Consider the following 23685-nt stretch of genomic DNA (forward strand, 5'->3'; position numbering starts at 1 on the left):
CAGCAGTGAGGGACACTCACTTCAGGAGACTCTCACATCTCTTCCCAGACTTCATCACCATGAAGGAGGAAGAGAAAACATATCTTGCTGGGAGAAGAAGAGAGAGCAGTGGAGAAAGCAGTGCGGTATGTGAGCGAATGTCATAGACTGCGAGAAAGAGAACTATGATGCCATGGACTATAGCCCCCAACCTGGACCTGCCCCATCCACCTCCCCTATGCCATGGACTATAGCCCCCACAATGGATCTGCCCCATCCACCTCCCCTATGCCATGGACTATAGCCCCCACAATGGACCTGCCCCATCCACCTCCCCTATGCCATGGACTATAGCCCCCACCCTGGATCTGCCCCCATCCACCTTCCCTACAGCTCCTACCCAACATCCCCACAGTCCCTATCCCATTTGCCTTTATACACTTGCTTTGGCAAAACTGATGTGTATTTGGTCCTGCCAATAAAGCTTCTTTGAATCTTGAATCTATAGACTGTACGGACTCCTGTCAGGTATATATTATTGTAGATACAGACTGTACGGGCTCCTGTCAGGTATATATTATTGTATATATAGACTGTACAGGCTCCTGTCAGGTATATATTATTGTAGATACAGACTGTACAGGCTCCTGTCAGGTATATATTATTGTAGATACAGACTGTACGGACTCCTGTCAGGAATATATTATTGTAGATACAGACTGTACGGACTCCTGTCAGGTATATATTATTGTAGATACAGACTGTACAGGCTCCTGTCAGGTATATATTATTGTAGATACAGACTGTACGGGCTCCTGTCAGGTATATAGTATGGTAGATACAGACTGTACGGGCTCCTGTCAGGTATATATTATTGTAGATATAGACTATACTGGCTCCTGTCAGGTATATATTATTGTAGATATAGACTGTACGGGCTCCTGTCAGGTATATAGTATGGTAGATACAGACTGTACGGGCTCCTGTCAGGTATATATTATTGTAGATATAGACTGTACGGGCTCCTGTCAGGTATATAGTATTGTAGATACAGACTGTACGGGCTCCTGTCAGGTATATATTATTGTAGATATAGACTGTACGGGCTCCTGTCAGGTGTATAGTATTGTAGATACAGACTGTACGGGCTCCTGTCAGGTATATATTATTGTAGATACAGACTGTACTGGCTCCTGTCAGGTGTATATTATTGTAGATATAGACTGTACGGGCTCCTGTCAGGTATATATTATTGTAGATACAGACTGTACGGGCTCCTGTCAGGTATATAGTATGGTAGATATAGACTGTACGGGCTCCTGTCAGGTGTATAGTATTGTAGATACAGACTGTACGGGCTCCTGTCAGGTATATATTATTGTAGATACAGACTATACGGGCTCCTGTCAGGTGTATATTATTGTAGATATAGACTGTATGGGCTCCTGTCAGGTATATATTATTGTAGATACAGACTGTATGGGCCCCTGTCAGGTATATATTATTGTAGATACAGACTGTACGGGCTCCTGTCAGGTATATATTATTGTAGATACAGACTGTACGGGCTCCTGTCAGGTGTATAGTATTGTAGATACAGACTGTACGGGCTCCTGTCAGGTATATATTATTGTAGATACAGACTGTACTGGCTCCTGTCAGGTGTATATTATTGTAGATATAGACTGTACGGGCTCCTTTCAGGTATATATTATTGTAGATACAGACTGTACAGGCTCCTGTCAGGTATATATTATTGTAGATACAGACAGTACGGACTCCTGTCAGGTATATATTATTTATAAACACGGAGAACATATAAGGCTTCTACAAGGATGTAAAAACATCATCACAGCATATTAAATAGAAGCCAAATTCAGAAGATGTGCAGGACACACCAATATTAATGAAATACCACGAAGGAACAGTGTACTAGTCCAAGGAATAGTATAAAATGTAAACTTTATTTGGAATGCAAAATCAAAGGTCAAACAGGCAGTAAAGAGTTAAAAATCGGCAGCACATCCATACCTACAGAATAGGGGGACAAAGTGGCATCACATAGCAGCAATACAAATCAAATGTAGTTTAGTACTCCATCAGAGTTAACAAACACTCCATATACAGCACATAAGGCCAAACAATGGCACTGAGGGAACCATAACCAGGCTCACAGAGCATGTTAATAAAGAAATGGAAACATACCTTATAGTGATGCACGCTGAGCTGCGAGCCACGACGTCTCCCGACGCGCGTTTCGGATAAACCTTCCTCAAGGGAAGGGCATGCCTCCCTTGGTACTTCTTATACTCACCTACGGGGCGGACCGGTGTTTGGCGCTGGTCTTCATCCGGAGCAGTCCTTCCCATGGATGATGTGTTCTACATCATCCACACCACCTCCCTCATCACGCTTCTGTGCAGGAACACTTCTCTGCCGAGAACAAAGCAAAGTACTGTAACGGGCAGAAAGAAGTGCGAGCGCGATGGAAGACACTGTGTGGATGACATAGGACGCGTCATCGACGCAAAGAAAGAAGGACGGTGATAGAAGAGGAGAAGGCACCGGATTAAGACTAGCGAAGCCCATTGGATAGGGCTAGGCAAGTCTAATATGCCACTGTCTTAAGGGCATACAGATAATGGTTGTGCTTTATAAAATGCTGTATATAAGGGTATACAGGCAGTGGGCCTACTATATATATATATATATATATATATATATATATATATATAGTAGAATGCTGTGTATATATAGTACGACCACTATCTATATGCCCTTATATACACCATTCTAGAATGCTGTGTGTGTGTGTGTGTGTATATATATATATATATATATATATATATATATATACACACACACACAGCATTCTAGAATGGTGTATATAAGGGCATATAGATAGTGGTCGTACTATATATACACAGCATTCTACAATGTTGTATATAAGTGCATATAGATAGTGGTCGTACTTTATATGGGGGGGGGGGGACAGAAACAATGATTGAATACCCTGTAGTAAGTAAACGGCTAAAGTGCAAGAAAATAAAGGGTACTTAGTTAACACTTTTTCTCTGATCGCCCATGACGGCACCACGGAGAGAGGGGATCCGCCCACCAAGGACAGGAAACCTACGGATAAAAAGGCGGTACCACTCTCCTGCATCAGTTGGTTTCCTGTCCTTGATGGGAGACCTACGGACTTACCAGTTCATCGTTGGATTTCCGGGGCCAACCAGTCCGATTCAGGCAGCTGGGGTCCCTCTGCCTCGGCTAGGGTGGTGACCCGAAACGCCACCGCTGGGAGCCAGTGGGCCGACAGGGTGTGCGGGGGAGGTGACAAGGAGTTCGCGGTCACCTCCCCAGGTAAGATGCAGCAGCGGCAACATCCAGGGGGGTCCCTCTGTGGTTGCGGGAGGTGCAGCGCGACCCTCCCTAAATCAAGCGTCAGTCTGCACACTGCACCGCCATCGGGCGTGCAGGAATCGCGCTACGGGGGCTGCATAGGACCGGGGGTGCCGGTCAGCAGCGCCATATCTGCTTCCGGGCGCCATTTTGCGCATGCCCGGTATCCAGACTGGTCTCGCGAGGACTGCACAGGCTCTGATGTGTGCGCCGGTATGCGCAGGCGCCGGCGGGGCTTCCGGCCGGGCGCCTGGTGCGCTCTGCGCAGGTGCCGGCGGGGCTTCTGACCGGGCGCTTGGTGCGCTCTGTGCGGGCGCCGGCGAGGTTCCGGCCGGGCGCTTGGTGCGCTCTGCGCAGGCGCCGGCGGGGCTTCTGGCCGGGCGGTTCGGTCTACGAAGGCGCCGGCGGGATTGCCGCTAGAGCGCCTTTGAGTAGTGTGGGGCTCGGATTACTGCGCAGGCGCCGGCGTTCGGCGCTCCTCCTATGAGCGGTCGCTACTGCGCAAGTGCAGGGTAGCGGCGGGAGGGTTCAAATAGAAGAATCCTCATCCTCCCAGTGGCTCTGCAGTAATAGGCAGGAGCCTCAAGGGGAATAGGAGCGCCAACTCAGCCGAGTTTCAAGGCACGCAGACCAGCAGCAGTATGAGCGACCCGGCATCACCTCTGCCCGAATCACCTCCACCTGCAGTATCGCCGCAGCAGCAGCAGCAAAAGAGGCGACAGCAGAAAGGGCACCAGGACACCAGCAAAGAACGCCAAAGGTCCCAACACAGTAAGGAGTCCAGTACGGCGTCGGGGAAAAAGCCAGAGGCAGAGAACCCCCAATCGGTATTTATGGGTCCTGGAGGTGGTAAGTGGATCTTCGTGAATGTCAGAGACAGTAAGAGTGTTATTTGTCTCTTTTAGGGGAGGAAAAGCGTAGCTAAAACTAAACACAAAGGTTGCGCCATCTGTAGAGAGGATCTTCCACCTACATGGGATAAGAGACTATGCAATACTTGCATTCAGCAGACTGTATCTGAAAACCTTCCAGGGTTTGCATCAGATCTTAAAAGCCTAATTAAAGAGCAAGTAGAGGACACTTTTAGGTCACTAAAAAGTGGGAAAAAAAGGAGGAAGACCAGGCACAGGTCTCCATCTCCAGTCTCAAAATCCGAAAGTGATAGTGAGAGTTCAGCGTCCTCCGACTCCTCCGACTCATCTTCATCATCTACTTCTTCCTCGGGGGGACATAACTGTTTCCCTCTAGAGGATACTGATGGCCTCATAAAGGCAGTGAGAAGTACCATGGGGTTGGTAGACTCCCATCCTAAAAAAACAGTACAAGACATCATGTTTGGGGGCCTAGAACAGAAAAAGAGAAGAGCTTTTCCGCTTAACGAAGCAATTGCAGCCTTAATTAAGAAGGAATGGAAGAAGCCCATGAGGAAGACTCTCTTAACTCCAAAAAGGAAATACCCCTTTGAGGAAGAATCGTGCTCCTTTTGGGAAAAGGCCCCCAAATTAGATGTAGCAATTGCTAAAGCCTCAAAGAAATTTGCCCTTCCGTTTGAGGACATGGGGGTTCTAAAAGACCCCATGGACAAGAAGGCAGATGCCTTTCTCAAGGGCTCCTGGGAAGCAGCAGGAGGAGGCCTGGAGGCGGCAGTTGCAGCAGCATGTACTTCACGCTCTCTGATGATCTGGCTGAACCAACTAGAGGGTCAATTAAAGGGGAAAACTTCCCGGGACTCAATTCTGAACACATTACCTGTAATGAGAGGGGCCGCGGCTTTCCTAGCTGACGCCTCGGCTGACTCCATCAGGCTATCCGCAAGAGCAGCAGTGTTTGCTAATGCGGCCAGGCGCGCCCTCTGGCTTAAGAATTGGCCAGGCGACCTGCAAACGAAAACTAAACTGTGTACCATCCCCTGTGCAGGAGAGTTTCTGTTCGGGTCGACTCTAGATGACATCTTGGAAAAAGCCGGGGACAAGAAAAAGTCCTTCCCCTCTCTGGGTCTCCCCTCTTATAGGAAGCCCTTTCGGAACAAGAGGTTTTTCCGTAAGAACCCAGGGAGAGGCCAGGGGAAGTGGGATGATAAGAAGAACAAGAATAAAGGATTTATCTTCAACAAAAACCTCAATGACAGCAAGAAACCTCCACAATGAAGGTTCACCCCAGGTGGGAGGGAGATTATCTCTCTTTCTCCCAGCCTGGAAAAAGATTACCTCCAGTCAATGGATCTTAAACATCATAAAATCAGGACTGAGGTTAACATTCAAGAGGTACCCTCGTCCCTCTTTCAAGATAACATCTACCAGATCCTCGGCAGAAGAGCAGTTAACACTAGAAAACGAGATTGTGGGGTTAGTAAAAAAAGGAGTACTCCTAGAAGTTCCCCCCCAAGAAAGAGGGCAAGGGTACTATTCCCCTCTATTCCTGAGAAAGAAACCAGATGGTTCCTTCAGGACCATTATCAATTTGAAGAATCTAAACAATTACTTAGAGGTTCAAGCATTCAAGATGGAAACGATAAAGTCATCGATCAAAATGTTGTTTCCTCAGTGCTTCATGGTGGTCCTGGACCTGAAGGACGCATATTATCATGTCCCAATACACAAGGATCACCAAAGATTCCTCAGAATGGCAATCCACATCAAGGGAGTCCTAAGCCACTTCCAGTTCACAGCCCTTCCATTTGGCCTAGCAATAGCCCCGAGGGTTTTTACAAAGCTGGTCGCGGAGGTAATGGCTCACCTCAGGGAAGAAAACACCCTGATCGTACCATATCTGTACGATTTCCTGGTGATAGGCTCCTCCCCGCAACATTGCAAGAATCAACTAGATCTAGTGATTCATTCTCTAAAGGACCTGGGCTGGCTAATAAACCTAGAGAAATCCAGACTGGTGCCTTCTCAGGTTCAGGAGTACCTAGGTCTCACTCTAGACTCCAGAAAAATGGAATGCCGGCTCCCAGAGAGCAAAATACAAAAGATAAAAAGCTTAGCGTCAAGAGTACAATCTCTCCCCTCTATAACTCTCCGACAGGGCATGTCACTGTTAGGCTCCATGACCTCTTGCATCCCGGCAGTCCAGTGGGCCCAACTACATTCGAGAGATCTCCAATGGCAGCTACTATCAGAGCAAATCCTCCTAGGAGAACATTTAGACGGGCGGTTAACATTGTCTCCTCGCACCAATCACTCTCTGACTTGTTGGACATTGCAGGAAAATCTTTCCCAGGGAGTCCCATGGGTAATCCCGATATCAAAGGTCCTAACCACGGACGCAAGCCCCTCAGGGTGGGGGGCTCATCTGGGCGACCTAGTAGCTCAGGGCATTTGGTCTCCATCCCTTGCAAACAATTCCTCCAATATGAAAGAACTCCTGGCAGTAAAATTTGCCCTTCAGGAATTCTTGGGAGTCCTTCAATCTCACCATGTAAGGGTGATGTCGGACAATCAGGTGGTAGTATCTTACATAAACCATCAGGGGGGTACCCGTTCCAAAAGTCTAATGGAAGTGGCCAACTCGATCCTTCAAATAGCCGAAAACAACCTTCTATCCCTGACAAGCCTACACATAAAAGGGATAGACAATTACAAGGCAGACTTCCTCAGTCGATCCAGCCTAAAACAGGGGGAATGGGAACTAAATCCAGAGATATTTACCCAGATCACGCAATAATGGGGTGTTCCCAAAATAGATCTCTTCGCGAGCCATTTAAACAAAAAAGTAGCCTCCTTTTGCTCCCTATCTCCCCTGGGGAACCCAGTAGCTGTGGACGCTTTCCTGATTCCTTGGAGTCACCATCTGGTCTATGCCTTTCCTCCTCTCATTCTGATTCCAGCAGTGCTGAGGAAGATTCGGGAGGACGGGGCACTGGTCATCTTAATTGCCCCGTTCTGGCCGAAGAAACCTTGGTTCTCATGGATGAGGAAGATGTCAATATCCGACCCTTGGGTATTACCAGACCTCCAGGATCTGTTGTCACAGGGCCCAATCTATCATCCACGGGTCAAGAACTTACACTTGACAGCCTGGCTCTTGAGAGGAAAATATTAGAAAGCAGAGGATTCTCTTCGGGGTTAATCTCAACTCTGTTAAAAAGTAGTAAGCCGGTTACAACAAAACAGTACGGCAAAATATGGAAAAAGTTCCTGTCCTTTTCAGGTACTAAAATAGGGAAAGAAATTCCCATTAATGCCATATTAGAGTTCCTACAAAACGGGTTGGAAATGGGTTTAGCCACCAGTACCCTAAAAGTTCACGTGGCAGCATTAGGTGCCCTATTTAATTTTGACTTAGCTTCAAATAGGTGGGTCTCTAGATTCATTAGGGCGGCAGGAAGATCTAGGCCTCTGCCAGTAAAAGTGGTTCCTCAATGGGACTTAAATTTGGTCCTTAGAGCCCTGACTAGTCCTCCATTTGAACCATTACATGAATCCACAATAAAAACGCTATCCCTCAAAACAGCTCTTTTAGTCGCCCTCACTTCTGCCCGTAGGGTCAGCGACTTACAGGCCCTTTCAGCCAATCCTCCTCACACACAATTTTTAGAGGATAGGGTTGTTCTAAAAACAGACCCAGCATATCTCCCGAAAGTGGCTTCAAAATTTCACAGGTCTCAAGAGATATCTCTCCCCTCCTTCTGTCCTAATCCTAAAAATAAGGAGGAACAAAAACTACATACACTAGATGTAAGGAGATGTCTCTTACATTACCTAGAAGTCACTAGAGAGTGTAGGGAGGATTCCTCTCTGTTTGTGTGTTTTCAGGGTCCCCGGAAGGGGAAAAAAGCATCTAAAGCCACCATAGCAAGATGGATCACAGACGCCATCAGTCTATCATACTCAGCAAGTGGGATGTCCGTTCCCGGGGAGGTTAAGGCTTACTCAACAAGGGCAGTAGCAACTTCCTGGGCGGAGAAGGCCGGAGCTTCCATAGACCAGATATGTAGAGCTGCTACCTGGTCTTCACCATCCACATTCTATAGGCACTATAGATTGGACCTAATCTCCTCTTCAGACCTTACTTTTGGTAAAAGGGTTCTGGAGGCGGTGGTCCCTCCCTGAATGTACTATCTATGCAATTCTCTCCGTGGTGCCGTCATGGGCGATCAGAGAAAAATATAGTTCTTACCGATAACGGTATTTCTCTGAGCCCATGACGGCACCCGTACATTCCCTCCCTTCACTTATGGGTGCACACATTGAAATAGTGCCATAGTCTATTATAGTTTAAAGTCACGCGGTATCTTGTTATGCTAAGCAGTTAAAATTTTACAAATGTCTTAGTAGTCTCCCATCGTTATCTATGTAAACAAACTGATGCAGGAGAGTGGTACCGCCTTTTTATCTGTAGGTTTCCTGTCCTTGGTGGGCGGATCCCCTCTCTCCGTGGTGCCGTCATGGGCTCAGAGAAATACCGTTATCGGTAAGAACTATATTTTTTGGGGGGCCTGGGAAAGGAGTCAGAAAAGCGCGTCGGGGAGGAGGCGCTGCTGTGAATGTCAGTGGCTATATCTATTACCCTTAGTGGTAGGATGTAGCCGGGGGTGGGTGGAGAAACACAGGAGTGAACAACATGTTAGTTATATATTAGGAGTTGGATTTTTGGCACAACTATGAGATATTTTGTAACTACATAGATTAACTGTTTGTTTGATCTTTCCTCCTGGGTATTATTAATGTACAGTATTTACTATTAGCCACCCACCCTGGTTGATTTGTGTATATTAGCTTTGAGTCATCCATAGCGGCGCGTTTTTTATGGGTGACTGTGATGAGCGGGAGGTTTGTTTCTCTGTTTCACCTTGGTAATGTGGTTTTAGAATGATGCTTTTTCAACAAATATTTATATTTTTATTATCCAATAATGGCCTTGTGATCATCGTTTTTGTCCTGATCTATGTAGTAGTTGATGATAGGCTGTATCAGTCCTATTAATTTCATGGTATTTAAAAAAAAAAAATTATATAAATGGTGTTATACAATTTTCTAAAAAATATTTATCTACCATGATTGTTTGTCATATTTATCTATATAGGTGTGCACGTTGCAGACTTGCTTGAGGAAATTTCTGCATCTCTTAGCAGAAAACACAGTGGAAATTCTGCACTTTTTTATGTGGATTTGATGCGTTTTTGTAAATCCAGAGCGCTAAAGATATATTTAAAAAAAAAAGGAATTGTGATGTATTTTCCTTATTCAACCTCTTCACGAGATATCCTCATTAATATTAACTAAAGACACACACACCCATGTAGGAGCAATAACATAATTAACCTACATATGTTGTAAAAAAAAAAAAAAAAAAGTCAACTAAGAAACCTGCGTGAAATGTAATGTTTATTTAAAAAAAAAAAAAATAAAAACCTGTATGGGCTCCCGCATAATTTTCATAACCAGCAGAGGGAAAGCTGACAGCTGATGTTAATATTCTGGAAAGGAGCCAATAACCATAAAGGTTCCCAGGCTATTAATATCAGCTCACAGCTGTTTGCTTATCCTTTACTGGCTATTTTACAGTGGGACACAAAATATTGACATGGGGTCCCCCTATAAAATCCAACTAGCAAAGGCTAGGCAGATGGCTGTAGGCTGATATTAATAGCCTGTGAAGAGGCCATGGATATTGGCAGCCCCATAGGCTAAAAACCATCAGCTCTCAGCCATCCCAGAAATGGCGCATCTTATAGATCTGCCAATTCTGGCACTTAGCCTCGCTCTTCCCACTTGCCCTGTAGCAGTGGGATTCATATTTGTAGGGTTGACGTCACCTTTTTATTGTCAAGTAACATCAAGGCCACAGGTTAGTAATGGAGAGACATCTATCTGACACCTCTCCATTACTAAGCTGGCCTAATGTCATCTTACAATACAAAGGTGACATTAACCCCTTATTACCCCATATGCCACCGCTACAGGGCAGTGAGAAGAGAGAGGCTGAGTGCCAGAATTGGCACATCTTACAGATGCACCTTTTCTGGGGTGGCAATAACCATGGTCCCTCTCTAGGCTATAATATCTGTCCTCAGTCATATCTATCCTGTCAGCTTCTGCAACGATTTGACAGAAGCTAACAAATTAACTATTTGTAAGTATTGTAAGCTGTCAGTGTGATTTTACTGTACACTGCACCTGAATTGCCAGCCTTTCAAAGGACACCGTTGCGTATTTCTCGCAAGTCACACTGATGGCCCATGTGGTGTGAGTTTTTCTTGCACAAATAGACTTTCATTGGCGAGTCTCAGCTGATATACGGTGCAAATCGCAGTATATTGCAATTTCACTCGCACATATAATACGGCCGTGAAAATGTGATGGGAGCTGCCCAACAGATTAACATTGGTCCGAGTGCTATGCTATTTTTTTTTTTCTCGCATAGCACTCTTCCATATTCCTCTCTAGTGTGACACCGGCCTTAAAGGGAAAATCATTCAAAATTTGAAAATTTCTATTTTTTAAAATTTTTAAAAATTTCTGATATTTTTACAAAATAAAGCAAAACATATTAACCCAAGTTTACCATTATCATAAAGTCTAATATGTCAGGAAAAAAAAAACAATCTCAAAATCAATGTAATATGTTGAAGCATTCCAGAGTTATTACTACATAAAGTGACACTGGTCAGATTTTAAAAAATTGGCCCCGTCACTAAGGGGTTAAGTGCTTGTACAAGTGAACATTGTTTCAAAAGTGGTTTACCTATCTAAGGCTGGTTTCACAGCAGCGTTCGGCAGCCTTCTTCGTTAAGCCCCGCCCACTGCTGGACCTCTTCCTTCAGCTCCGCCTACGTCTGCATGCGTCCCCTATCTTTAACATTGGGTACACAGTCACGAGTCGTTTTGACGATGCGCTGAACAGCGTCGAACGCAACATATTGCATTTTGTTGCGGTTGGCGCAGCGTCAAAACAGCACAGCATGCGAAGGCATCCGCTTGGTCTGTGTACCCAATGTTAAGATAGGGTATGCAGGACGCATGCAGACGTAGGCGGAGCTGAAGGAAGAGGTGCGGCAGTGGGCAGGGCTTAACGGAGGAAGAAGGCTGCCATCCGCAGCCCTGCCGATCGCTGGTGTGAAACCATACAACACAAAAGAACCACAAAGAGCAAACAAAGTCCTGAATAAAAACCAAATAATTTATTTAACAAATACAAGTAAATAAAGACAATCAAAAATCGACAGGGTGAAAAAGGGCTGCATTGCTCAGGTCACAGCAGTGGAGACTATGGGTAAGGACAACAGCAGAGATCTCTAACGTTGTGATTTCTTTTTAAAATGATATACACTTAATGATTGGGTAAATGTCATTGCAACTGGTTTGGCTGCTTTTTTGGATTAGTAACACCCTATTTTGGGGATTTCATTTTTATGAAATTGGTACTTCTGAGACTATATGAATTTACTGCATTTAGCACTTTTTGGCGGCTGTGCCATGAAACGTGACAGTGACATTTATTAGGTGTAGGTCTGCTGCTTTTGTATCCCCCATCCACATCTTTTTGCTGTCTCTTGGTTTTATACCTGTGAAGTCAACTTTTTCACCCTGTCTATTTTTGATTGTCTTTATTTACTTGTATTTGTTAAATAAATTATTTGGTTTTTATTCAGGACTTTGTTTACTCTTTGTGGCTCTTTTGTGTTGTATTGCTAGTTAAGAGTGTCCTGAGCTAAAATTAGCTCTCCTATTATGTTATTTGAGGGGAATAATTGATCTGGGATATGTTTTCTGCTCTGGAGCTTGTGTTTCTTCTGGTGTGAAACCAGCCTAAGGGCAGTCCCACACGTCCAGATAATTCCGGTACCGGAAAAATCGGTACCAGAATTATCCGTGTCCGTGTGCCGGTGCGTTTCTGTGGCACACGTGTGCCGCCCGTGTGCCCACTGGGTACCACACGCACCGTGCCCGAGACAGCGCTATAGTTTAGCGCTGTCCCCGGCATCGTGCTGAAGCCCCATTCATATCTTCCCTGTAGCAGCGTTTGCTGTAGAGAAGATATGAATATTAGTGTGTAAAATACAGATCCAGGTCCCCCCCCTCCCGCCCCCTGTGCGCCCATCCCCGCTGTGATTAAAATACTCACCTAGCTTCCGGATCCCTTGCCGCAGCGTCCTGTGCTGGCCGCACCATGTACTGTATGAGCGGTCACGTGGGGCCAGAAGATATGAATGGCGGCTTCAGCACCAGTGGGGGGGACAGCGCTTAATGTAGCGCTGTCTCCTGCACGGCACACGGACTGCACACGGACAACTTTCGTGTGCGGTACGTGTTTTACACGGACCCATTGACTTTAATGGGTGCGTGTAATACGTGCGCTCCCACGAACACTGACATGTCTCCGTGTTTGGCACACGGAGACACGGTCCACAAAAAATCAAAGACATCTGAAAAGATGCATTGATTTTTATGTGTCTACGTGTGTCAGTGGCTCCGGTACGTGAGGAAACTGACACCTCACGTACCGGAGCCACTGACGTGTGAAACCGGCCTAAGGCTGTTATTATAGCACCTTACATGTCTTACACAGATACATCATGGGCTTTTCCTGCCCTATGCATGAAATGAAAGGCTAAAATACAAAGTGGAGACTTAATCAGAGCAATGTTTTATTTACATTCAGAACTGGTTTAAGAGGTAAACAATTACCATTTCCCACAGAAATCTCAGGCTTTTACTTTTAGAAATACTGGATAAATATCATTTTAACATTAGACATAGAAACATTTCTAATTTTATAAAACTGCATTTTTCTGCATTGAAAAATGTTATGCCTTTGCTTGTTTCATTTTATGCCTTTTGCTTGTTTCATTTTCTGCATTTCTAAAGTATTGCAAAACTGTAATATGCTGTTGGTGCATGTGGGCAGGACTGTCGGTAGGGTATGTGGCTCTGCCCCCACCCCCAGCCCTGCCTCTGGTGTCTGAGGTTTCGGTGTCCCGGACCAGAGATCATAATACCGGCCTTGAATTGTGAAGGACACGGCAGTCGACCCTGAGAAACATCCAAGGTGGGAACGCCCCATCATGTCGAAGAGAGTCTGCTAGATCCAAGCCTAGCAGACCAGTGCTGGTGGGTTCATCGATGCCAGGAGGGGGCTGGCCTAAAGGAAGGTCTCGTCTTTTCCTGGCGGGTCGGAGAGTTGTCCCGTTGTTTTTTGGACAGAACATTTCCAAAACAACCAAAATTGAACAGCAGATCTCTTGGGAGGCAGACTTTAGTCCTCTGTTGCAGAAGCGAAGTACTCTTAAACTGATAGGCGCAGAGTAGGATGCACTAGAAATTTGGCGTGAATGATTGTTCAGGGCGCTGGCGGTGTGGACCGGCCACCAGAGAAATCCTAAACTGAAGCCTTGGATATTTTAAGAGCAGGGTCACAGGAGCCTCTGGAAAACGTGGAGGCTGCATGAATAGGAAGGTTTCCTCAGGATACGTCCATATTGCTCAGGGGAAAACTAGGACATACTTGTCCTGTCGTTTTTTTTTTTTTTTTAAAGTAGCCCCCTCACTGCCTGGTAGGATCCTTAAGATCACAAATCCTTTTTCGCAGACCGATTATGAAGATGGGCATGGAATAACCTGGACGCAGAGAGGCGAGAAGGTAGGGGGATTCGTGGCAAAAACTGTTCTTCGGGGAACCCCAAACACTCTTGATGTGTTAGGGCCTTGCCTCGTAGACCACAGATGATACGGTAGTGACAATTCTAGGTGGGAGATTAGAGTGACAATTCCACTGTCGCCCTCAAAAGCCATATCTGAAAAAAAAAATTAAAAAGAAAAAAGGAAAATCGTTAATAACCCCCCAAAACCTAAGGCAGAAACTGGGCTGGGCGGTCCAGACCCATGTCTGCCTCCTACTGACATTAAGCTAAAACTGATTAGCTTCATGCCAGTTGGTGGTGTACCCTCCTCTACAGGGAAATACCTAAAAAAAAAAATTTGCATAGCATAGGCAGCATACACCCATGTTTTTTGTGTACCCCAATGAAGCTTTAGCCCCCCCAACATCAACCAGAAGACCACACAGCATAAGCTCGCTCCCCCAGTCAGAAACCTCCACTTCACATTAACCAGCGGACCCCACAGGATAAACCCAAAGCCCAACAGACATTCCCTCCCTCAAGCATAAATCCTCATATGACGCCCCCTGCCCCCAACCATAAATCCCATCAGACCCCCCCATCGGATGCCACCCCAGCTTAACCCCCTCAGCATAAACCCCATCGGACGTCCACCCCTCCTCCAAGGATTACTCCCATCGTACACCACGCCCACCCAAGAATAAACTCCCATCGGACATCCACCCCTCCTCCAAACATTACTCCCATTGTACACCACGCCCACTCAAGAATAAACCCCCACTGGACGTCCAACCCCCCACCGGACGTCCAACCCCCCACCGGACGTCCAACCCCCCACCGGACGTCCAACCCCCCACCGGACGTCCAACCCCCCACCGGACGTCCAACCCCCCACCGGACGTCCAACCCCCCACCGGACGTCCAACCCCCCCACCGGACGTCCAACCCCCCCACCGGACGTCCAACCCCCCCACTGGACGTCCAACCCCCCACCGGACGTCCAACCCCCACTGAACGTCCAACCTTCACCGGACGTCCAACCTTCACAAACCCCCATCGAACGTCCACCCCCCACCCAGCCTAAACCCTCATCGGACATCCACTCCACCCTGCCTAAACCCTCATCAGCCCCCCCAAACCCAACCCATAAGCAGGTCGCCCCCCAATAAAGGGGATCCCCCAGTAAGCAGCAGGTCACCCCCCAATAAAGGGGATCCTCCAGTACGCAGCAGGTCACCCCCAATAAAGGGGATCCCCCAGTAAGCAGCAGGTCACCTCCCAATAAAAGGGATCCCTCCGTAAGAAGCAGGTCGCCTACCCACGTCCCACCACAAGCAGGTCTCCCCACGTCCCACCACAAGCAGGTCGCCTCCCCACGTCCCACCACGAGCAGGTCGCCTCCCCACATCCCACCACAAGCAGGTCGCCTCCCCACATCCCACCAGAAGCAGGTCGCCCCCCACATCCCACCAGAAACAGGTCGCCCCCCACATCCCACCAGAAGCAGGTCGCCCCCCCCATATCCCACCAGAGGGGTCCCCCCAATAGCCTGCAGCAGGTCACCCCCCACATGCAGGTCGCCTCCCCACATCCCACCACAAGCAGGTCACCCCCACATCCCACCACAGGGGTCCCCCAATAGCCTGCAGCAGGTCTTACCCCCCCCCCACAAGCAGGTCGCCCCCCACATCCCACAAGCAGATAGCCCTCAAATCCCACCACAAGCAGGTCGCCCCCCACATCCCACAAGCAGCCCTCAAACCCAACCACAAGCATGTCGCCTTCAAAGCCCACCACAGGGGTCCCCCCAATAGCCAGCAGCAGGTCGCCCCCACTAAAAGGGGTCCACCCCGTAAGCAGCAGATCACCTCCAAACCCCACCACAGGGGTCCCCCCCAATAGCCAGCAGGTCACCCCCAAACCCCACCACAGGGGCCCATCAATAGCCATCAGCAGGTCACCCCTCCACAAGCAGGTCACCCCCACTAAAAGGGGTCCTGCCACAAGCAGGTCGCCTCCCCAAACCCAACCATAAGCAGGTCACCCCCACTAAAAGGGGTCCCCTGCAAGCAGGTCGCCCCCAAATCACACCACAGGTGTCCCACCATAGGGGTCACCCCAATAGCCAGCAGCAGGTCACCCCCAAATTCCACCACAGGGGTCCCCCAATAGCCAGCAGCAGATCACCCCCCACAAGCAGGTTACCCCCACTAAAATGGGTCACCCCCAATAGCATGCAGCAGGTTGCCCCCCCCCACAAGCAGGTCAGGGGTCCCCAATAGCCTGCAGCAAGTCGCCCCCCACAAGCAGGTCAGGGGTCCCTCAATAGCCTGCAGCAGGTCACCCACCCACAAGCAGGTCACCTACCACAGGGGTCCACCACAACAGCCAGCAGCGTTCCCCCCAAAATCCCACAATAGCCAGCAGCAGGTCACCAAGATTCCACCACAGGGGTCCCCCACAAAAGCCAGAAGCAGCAGGTACCCCCCAAAATCCCACCACAGGGGTCCCTCACAACAGCCAGCAGCAGGTCCCCCCAAATACCATCAGAAGGGTCCCCGACAACAGCCAGCAGCAGGTGCCCCCCAAAATCCCACCACACGGGTCCCAGACAATAGCCAGCATCAGGTGCCCCACAAAATCCCACCACAGGGGTCCCCCACAATAGCCAGCATCCGGTGCTCCCCCAAAATCCCACCACAGCGGTCCCCCACAATAGCCAGCATCAGGTGCCCCCCAAAATCCCACCACAGGGGTCCCCCACAATAGCCAGCATCAGGTGCCCCCCCACGTCCCACCACAGGGGTCCCCCACAATAGCCAGCATCAGGTGCCCCCCCAAAACTCCACCACAGGGGTCCCCCACAACAGCCAGCAGCAGTAGGTGCCCCCCCCCCAAAAAAAAATCCCACCACAGGGGTCCCCCACAACAGCCAGCAGCAGTAGGTGCCCCCCAAAATCCCACCACAGCGGTCCCCCACAATAGCCAGCATCAGGTGCCCCCCCAAAATCCCACCACAGGGGTCTCCCACAATAGCCAGCAGCAGGCCCCCACCTAAATCCCACCACAGTGTTTCCCCCCAAAATCTCATCACAGGGGTCCCCCACAATAGCCAGCATCAGGTGCCCCCCAAAATCCCAACCCAGGGGTCCCCCACAATAGCCAGGATCAGGTGCACCCCAAAATCCCACAATAGCCAGCATCAAGTGCCCCCCAAATCCCACCACAGGGGTCCCCCACAATAGCCAGCTTCAGGTGCCCCCCAAATCCCACCAAGGGGGTCCCCCACAACAGCCAGCAGCAGCCCTCCACCAAAATCCCACCACAGGGGTTCCCCCCCAAAATCCCACCACAGGGGTCCCGCCCAATAGCCAGCAGCAGGTGCCCCCCAAAATCCCACCACAGGGGTCCCCCCAATAGCCAGTAGCAGGTCACCCCCCACAAGCAGGTTGGCCCCCCACTAAAATGGGTCACCCCCAATAGCATGCAGCAGGTCGCCCCCCCACAAGCAGGTCAGGGGTCACCCAATAGCCTGCAGCAGGTCACCCCCCCACACACAAGCAGGTCGCCTACCACAGGGGTCCACCACAACAGCAAGCAGCAGTCCCCCCCATAGCGAGCAGCAAGTAGCATTTTTTCACCCTGAAACCACTAACCTCCATACACCATGGCGTCCACAAGCTACAGCTACAGCATGCTGCTTTCTTTGCCTTTGCCACCTTGGTAAATAGAGACTACGCCCATGATGTGAACCCAGAACACGCCCCTCCCGATAGGACACGCCCGTGGAAATGACGTCACACCTGGAAGGAGCCCATACACTCTAGCACAGGGGTGGGCAATTAATTTTGCCATGGGGCCGCATGAGAAAGTGGGATGGTTTTAGAGGGCCGAACTAATATAATTACCGTATTTTTCGGACTATAAAACGCACCGGACCATAAGGCGCACCCCAAATTTGGGGTGAAAATTGCCAAAAAAAAGATTTTTTATAAGATGGGGGTCCGTCTTATTGTCCGAATTTACAGTATCTTACGGTAAGATAAGGTAAGATTCTTACCTGAGGGCTGGCGGTGGCAGAGCAGAGTCACAGGAGGCATGGTGTCGGCAGAGGTGGGGTGATGCGGTGTGGCATGCGGCGTGCACCTGAGCAGGGTCCCTTCCTGCTTAGGCGGGTGACGCCACGGCCTGGTGTCCATGGGGGGTTGCAGCAGTGTTGGTGCGGCGGCAGAGGTGCGGTATGGCGTGCGCATGGTCCCTTCCACCGGTGAGGTGACGCAGCGGCCAGGAATGCGATGTGCGCACCAGAGCCGGGTTGAATATCGGTGGCGGCGGCCATCTTCCCGAGGCTGCACGTGCGCAGATGGAGTGCTCTGCTTCACGGAGCTTCAGGAAAATGGCCGTGGGAGGCCGCGCGTGCGCAGATGGAGATCGCGGCGGCCATTTTCCTGAAGCTGATCTAAATCTGCAATCTCGGCTTCAGGAAAATGGCCGCCACGATCTCCATCTGCGCACGCGCGGCCTCCCGCGGCCATTTTCCTGAAGCCCCGTGAAGCAGAGCACTCCATCTGCGCACGCGCGGCCTCGGGAAGATGGCCGCCGCCACTGATAAATAGGTAATGAACCCGGCTCTGCTCCTCCTCAGAAAGCGGCTGGCCGAGCGGTGCCAAGGGCGGCTGTCAGAAGTGACAGCTAGCTGGCGGGCTGCTTAAAATCATCAGGCGGGCCGGATGCGGCCCGCGGGCCGCATCTTGCCCAGGTCTACTCTAGCATTTACCCTTCTAATTGGGGGGAAACTCACTTCTTATAATCCTCGGACAGTTCTGACAAACACGGAAAAGTGCCCCTTAATGGAGGTGACAGAAAATCTGTTTAGTCACTTTAGCTTCATAGTATCAGCTCTAATCCAATGGGGAGAGAGCAATTTACCCTGAAGAGTCACAGATTGTGGGGTTGTTATAGAAATGTTATATTTAGGGGGGTTTTGTGTTGTCTCCTTATAAGAATCACAATGGTTTTGTTCCTTTTCTGCTGATAGATACAAACGACCCAACTATGAAAGACGGGAACCAAGGAAACATGTATTACTCTCATAGTACAGTGCCTCTACACAGTATAATGTTCCCCCGATACTATTTTTTTTTCTTCATGTAATATACGGAAGCCTACAAGAAAATCCTAAAAAAAAAACCATCACATCCAGAATGTAAAACCCTATACATGGAGACTTTGGCATCATATGACTTCTGTCTTGTTGTTCTTACAAACAAGCTTTTATTAAAGCCTCATAAACTTCTGTATGTGAATCAGACCTGAGATCTAACGTGATAGAAGATTACAGTGCGGGGAAGACGGGAAACCTTCATATAGACGGCCGATGGTGATGGAGTCAGTGACAGACTCTGGACAAATATATTTCGTAGTAGAAGATGAAGATGTCGTCCTCATCATGAAGTAGTTATTTCTCCTGTCACGTGTAATGAATATCTCCTGCAGTATTGCTAATGCCGATTCCAGTGTCGGTAAATGAGACGAGAATTAGCGTTATGGAAGATGAGTCTATGAGAAACATATTCAGCTGCTGACTCCGAGGGAGAAACTGCTTGTTGTCTGTGGCCTAAAATATATAGGTTTTATTTGTAGATGTAAAGAAGAAAACTAAATACTGTAAAATAATAAATCTTCTCCTATGTTTCCCCTTATTATCTCCAGTAATTGTATTATTACACAGGATTTTTATGATATTACATCGGCACATCTTCACCTTCAAGTCTCTACAATATCGGATCCTCTCTGTGAAGTTCTTCTATAGAAGAGAATTTTCCTGATTTACCCATCAAGGATGAATATGGACAGAAACAAGATGGCGGAGAGGATAATACACCTCACCATAGAGATCCTCTTCCGTCTTACTGGAGAGGTGAGAGATTCTGATGATGTCACATTACATCAGGGGTGGGCAATTAATTTTCCCGAGGGGCCACATGAGAGATCATGACTGTTGTGGAGGGTCGAACCAACAGACTGAAATTAATTCTACTCAATATTAATATCAATATATTATAATTATACTATTGATATTTATCTTAATATTAATTTAATCACTTTAATATTGAGCAGAATTAAACATGCTGACATCCCCCTATACAGTATAGCATTTGAACTCAAGTACAGCCCCTTCTGTATATCTTATGCGTCCTCCAACAGCCCATTATATACTCTAAGGGTATGTGCACACGATGCGGAAAACACTGCGGATCTGCAGCGTTTCTGCAGCTACTTTACAATTTAAACCTATGGGAAACAAAAAAACGCTGTGGAAAAAAACGCGCGGAAACGCAGCGGTTTACATTCCGCAGCATGTCACTACTTTCTGCGGATTCCACAGTGGTTTTACAGCTGCTCCTATGGAAAACCGCAGTTGTAAAACTGCAGTGAAAACCGCAGAGAAAACGCGGTAAATCCGCGATAAATCTGCAGCAAAAACGCAGCGTTTTTATATACAGCATGAGCCCCACACAGCCTTCCCCATATGCGACATGAGCCCCACACAGCCTCCGTATATACAGCCTGAACCCCAGCCTCCCTGAAGAGGAGAGGAGGGAAGGATTATGTTTGTGCTGAATCATATTCCACAACACACACACACACAAATATATATGTCCTCATCGATCCTGTTACTGTATTTCCAAATTTGAGATGTTAGAAAACAGTTTTTCCCCTTATATTCTATGCATAGTGTATGTATGTCATCAAAGCAGCTAATTCCTCCAAACAGGAGGTAAGAGGAAAAAGAAACTAAAACATAAAGCATAGAGAGACAACATATACTGGACTATTGATTTCTGCACAGTTTATTGAAAGTTTAGATATGCTTTAAGAAGTACTTACCGTAATCCTGCTTTCTTGTTCTCTCCTGAAGTTCTGAGATGAATGCAGGCATTCCTTCCCTGTGTGTTTATTTTTTTCCCTTATCTGTAGAGGAGGAGCTTCAATACTTATTATGAACATAAACTGCAGCTCATATTCTTCTCAGATAAAATGGCCTTAGATCAGGAATAGGACAGACATTTCCTAAATTCTTCTGAAAAAAATATTCCCCACAAACTACATTGAACTACTGTACCCAATTTATTATATATTTTAGGAGTCGGAGTCAGTCCATTTTATACAGACTCCAACTCCGACTCCACCAAAATGGGCTCCGACTCCACTACTCCGTCTCCACAACCCTTCGTAAGACTCTGACAACATTGTTCACAGCAGTGACCTGGGAGTCAGAAATGCCTCCAGGGGTCTTCCCCATGCTGTTTCCATGTATTTGAGCACTGTTCCCATCGATTTCCACAATTTCTAGTCTCTCTGCAGACCGCTTGGGGACGGAAAAATTCTCGAGTTTCCCATAGAATTTCATTGGGCTCGTTATTCGGGTCGAGCACACAAGCAATTCCAATTTGCTCGACCCGAGCAATGAGCGCCAGAGCATTTTAGTGCTCACTTACCACTAGTAGTAAAGAAACAATATCGTGGGAGAGCGACCAAAGAAATGATCAATATTTCAGAAGTCGCTGGGACCGAACAGCGTGACTAATATAGACTATGGTGTAATATGAGGTCCCAAACATTGTAATACTAAAGCTCAATCCATCAGAGACTGCAACTTCCAGTGTCACAACGCGTTTCTCCCAGATGATGGATTAGGCTTCAGTTGATATGCTCTATACCTACCATATCATGATATCATGATTATGGGTGCTTTGCCACCTGAAACGCGTAGATAGATAGTGTTCTTATCCTTATTGTGCCGATGTTTTTATCCTCTGCTTCTACATGAAGTGAATAAAGTACCAAGTTTTTACTTTTCACTGTCTCGTTGAGCTGGATATTCTTTTTTTGCTTTTTGGATTCCCTACGCCTTGACACAGCGTTTCCGTGCTCCGAGTGGAACTGTTACTATGGTGAGCTGGATTTTCTTTTTCGTTACAGTGTTGAGCGATACCTTCCGATATTCGGAAATATCGGTATCGGATTGGATCAGCCGATATCCAAAAAATATCGGATATCGCCGATACCGATACCCGATACCAATGCAAGTCAATAGGACATAAATATCGGAATTAAAATAAACCCTTTCTTTCCTTGTAGGTTAATTGCACATGAAGGAAAACAACTAAGAATAATGTAGGATGTATTGGGGGAGGTGGAGGAGACATTAAAGGCATAGAGGTTTCGCCCAATCAAATGGAATAGCAGCAATTAATTTTTTTTAAGACGTTCGGAGTTACCAAGATATTGACTATGTTAAGATTTTTTATATTTTGTCAGATATTTATGTTTCACTACTTCCATGCTCTTCACCTTCTTTTTTACTTCTCCCACACTTTCTTCTTCATCATCCTCAGCAGCAGCATCTTTTTCATCAACTTCTTCTTCACCTTATTCATCTTCTTCTTCACCTTCTTCCTATTATTCTTTTTTTTTATATTCTTCATATTCTTCTTATTCAACTATTATTATTCTTCATATTCTACTTCTTCATCTTCTTCATATTCTTCTTCTTCATCATATTCTTATTTGTGACAGGCATTCCTGTAGTTTATCAATAAAAGTTTGAAGATTACACCTTCCGTTATGCCTGTCACAAAAGATTTACAATAGGATTTGTCCGCGTTCAGTTTGGCCTGCAGCAGCAGGTTTTTTCCAGGGGCACCACGAGGAGGAACGGACTCACCCCCATAGACTGCTTAGTCTTCTTCTGCTTATAATATAGATAATCTTTTGCTCTGATTTTTAGTCTTATGCTTAATGTTCTTCAGCTTTTTGTTCTGCAGCTCCTTGTTCTTCTGCTTCTCTGTCTTCAGGGTCGTCATCTTTAGGGTCTTGAACTTGGAAATGTAGCAGAAGGTACAAGAAGGCTGAGGAACTGCCGAGAACCAGCAGACGGTACTGGAACCCGGATGGCTACCCGAAGGTAGAAGAGCCAATGGAACTACCGAGGACCAGCTGACGGTACTGGAACTCGTTTACTAAGCAGGAGGTACCCATGCCAGAAAGCACTACCAAGGACCACCTGACGTTGGTGGAACTAGGATACCCAGAAGGAGGCACCTAAGCCAAAGGCTCTGCCTGGAACCAGCTGACGGTGCTGGAACCAGGATGGGGAGCAGAAGGTACAAGAGCCAAAGACACTGCCGAGAACCAGCTGACGGTACTGGAACTCGGTGACAAAGCAGGAGGTACCCGTGCCAGAAAGCACTACCAAGGACCACCTGACGTTGGTGGAACTCGGATACCCAGAAGGTGGCACCTAAGCCAAAGGCTCTGCCTGGAACCAGCTGACGGTACTGGAACCAGGGGGACCTATTCAAGATTGTCTTCCTAAGAACCAGCTAACGGTGCTGGAACTCAGGCAGCAGAAGGTCCACATGACAAAAAAAATAGCTAGGCCGCGAGCCGGCCGCAGTTACCGAAAACCCACAGTCCTACAGGGGGAGCTTTTCCTATTGGCTCTACGGAACCAGCCTTGATTGCCAGTTCCCGCAGCCCACATAGGATGCACCTAAACTGCAGGCACTATAGAGTCAGCTAACCCGACCACAACACGACAAGACAACGTATTTGGAGGCAAAGTGACCTTGACACTACATGGAAACGGCGTGCTGGGGCTGGGCAGGAGGGAGTACCCATGCCAAAGACACTTCTGAGCAGCAACTGGCGGTGTTGGAGCCCAGGGTTAA

At 47.6% G+C, this 23685-nt stretch overlaps 2 protein-coding genes across 2 annotated transcripts in view; both read left to right on the forward strand.

Annotated features, from left to right (window-relative positions):
• Nucleotides 1-23685, forward strand: part of LOC138663608 (zinc finger protein 25-like) — a 418987-nt gene that overhangs the window by 366507 nt on the left and 28795 nt on the right. The window lies entirely within an intron of this gene.
• Nucleotides 1-23685, forward strand: part of LOC138667867 (oocyte zinc finger protein XlCOF29-like) — a 55094-nt gene that overhangs the window by 15507 nt on the left and 15902 nt on the right. The window contains exon 2 of the mRNA XM_069755949.1: nucleotides 19661-19868. Coding sequence (XP_069612050.1) covers nucleotides 19791-19868 — 78 coding nt within the window. The 5' untranslated portion in view covers nucleotides 19661-19790. The remainder of the gene's footprint in view (nucleotides 1-19660; nucleotides 19869-23685) is intronic.

This window comes from Ranitomeya imitator, chromosome 2 (genome assembly GCF_032444005.1).
Source record: "Ranitomeya imitator isolate aRanImi1 chromosome 2, aRanImi1.pri, whole genome shotgun sequence".
NCBI lineage: Eukaryota > Metazoa > Chordata > Amphibia > Anura > Dendrobatidae > Ranitomeya > Ranitomeya imitator.